We start from the raw sequence: 939 nt of genomic DNA, 5'->3' as shown, positions 1-939 counted from the left end.
ACTGATCGGCTGATGAGGGTTTGCATCTACATACATCTCGATTTAGCAGCACACACTAAGCTAGCTGGCAAATTGCTTAAAGCCACATGGGAAATCTGCACGTTGGGCTATGTCTGGAAGATGTGGAGGAGCAAGCCAGACCTGACCGGTCAGTTAGGGAAGACACTGAATCCGAAACCCAAATATCTCAGGGGTCAATTCACAGAGAATGGGAAGAAGCCGCGTTTGTCCAATTCATGCGCAGGCGCAGAAGAAAGACGGACGCTCAAACTAAGGCGCGCCCTTCCCCCACTCTCTTTCCGGCCAACTCCCACTGCGCAGGCGCCTAGAGTGCACCAAGATGGCCGCCCCCGTGGATCTTGAGTTGAAGAAGGTAAAAGAGGGTCTTGGGCAAGCGAAAACCTTCTCTTAGGAGGTTGGAGGGACTATAGGCAAGAATTTTGAGTGAGGCCCAAGCCTTGCAGAAGGAAGGAGGGTTCAGTGGATTAGGAAATGGTTTCCCACAGTCCTAAGGCCGCAATGGGTCTCCTTAAACTGGGGTGGGGGGCTAGCGGCTCTTGCTGGGTAGGAGCCGGTTGGTCTGGGCGGGGTAAGTCTGTGAGCCTATCTCGGGCCTGCCCAGTCTTTCTGAGTTCCAGAGACATGTCGTTGCGTTTGGAGCCTTCAGGGACTCACTTTCATAGTAGCAACTATAGAGAGCATTTCAAATGGGGGTCACTCCGGACCCCTTGCCTGAGCTATGGCATCCATAATTCTGCCTCATTTGCTTTGAAAAACTCCAAGTCCAACCCTTGTTTTTAGGCCATTTATTCGGTTCTATACCTTGAAAGCTTGCAGTCTGTACAGTTTGGAAAATCAGGGATTTTAGCTACAGTGCTCATTTCAGGATTTTGACCCCCTCCTTCTTTTGAAGTACTTGTCAAAAAAAAAAAAAAAAAA

At 49.8% G+C, this 939-nt stretch overlaps 1 protein-coding gene across 1 annotated transcript in view; it reads left to right on the top strand.

Moving 5' to 3' along the window:
* The first annotated feature begins 224 nt into the window (after positions 1-224).
* PFDN1 (prefoldin subunit 1) overlaps positions 225-939 on the top strand; it is a 59,382-nt gene continuing 58,667 nt past the window's right edge. Inside the window, exon 1 of the mRNA XM_017536760.2 lies at positions 225-373. Within this exon, the coding sequence (XP_017392249.1) occupies positions 341-373 (33 nt within the window). The 5' untranslated portion in view covers positions 225-340. The remainder of the gene's footprint in view (positions 374-939) is intronic.

This window comes from Cebus imitator, unplaced genomic scaffold (assembly GCF_001604975.1).
Source record: "Cebus imitator isolate Cc_AM_T3 unplaced genomic scaffold, Cebus_imitator-1.0 Scaffold101, whole genome shotgun sequence".
NCBI classification, from domain to species: Eukaryota; Metazoa; Chordata; class Mammalia; order Primates; family Cebidae; genus Cebus; species Cebus imitator.
The sequence above is the reverse complement of the archived record's forward strand: the minus strand, read 5'-3'. Positions and strand labels throughout refer to the sequence as shown.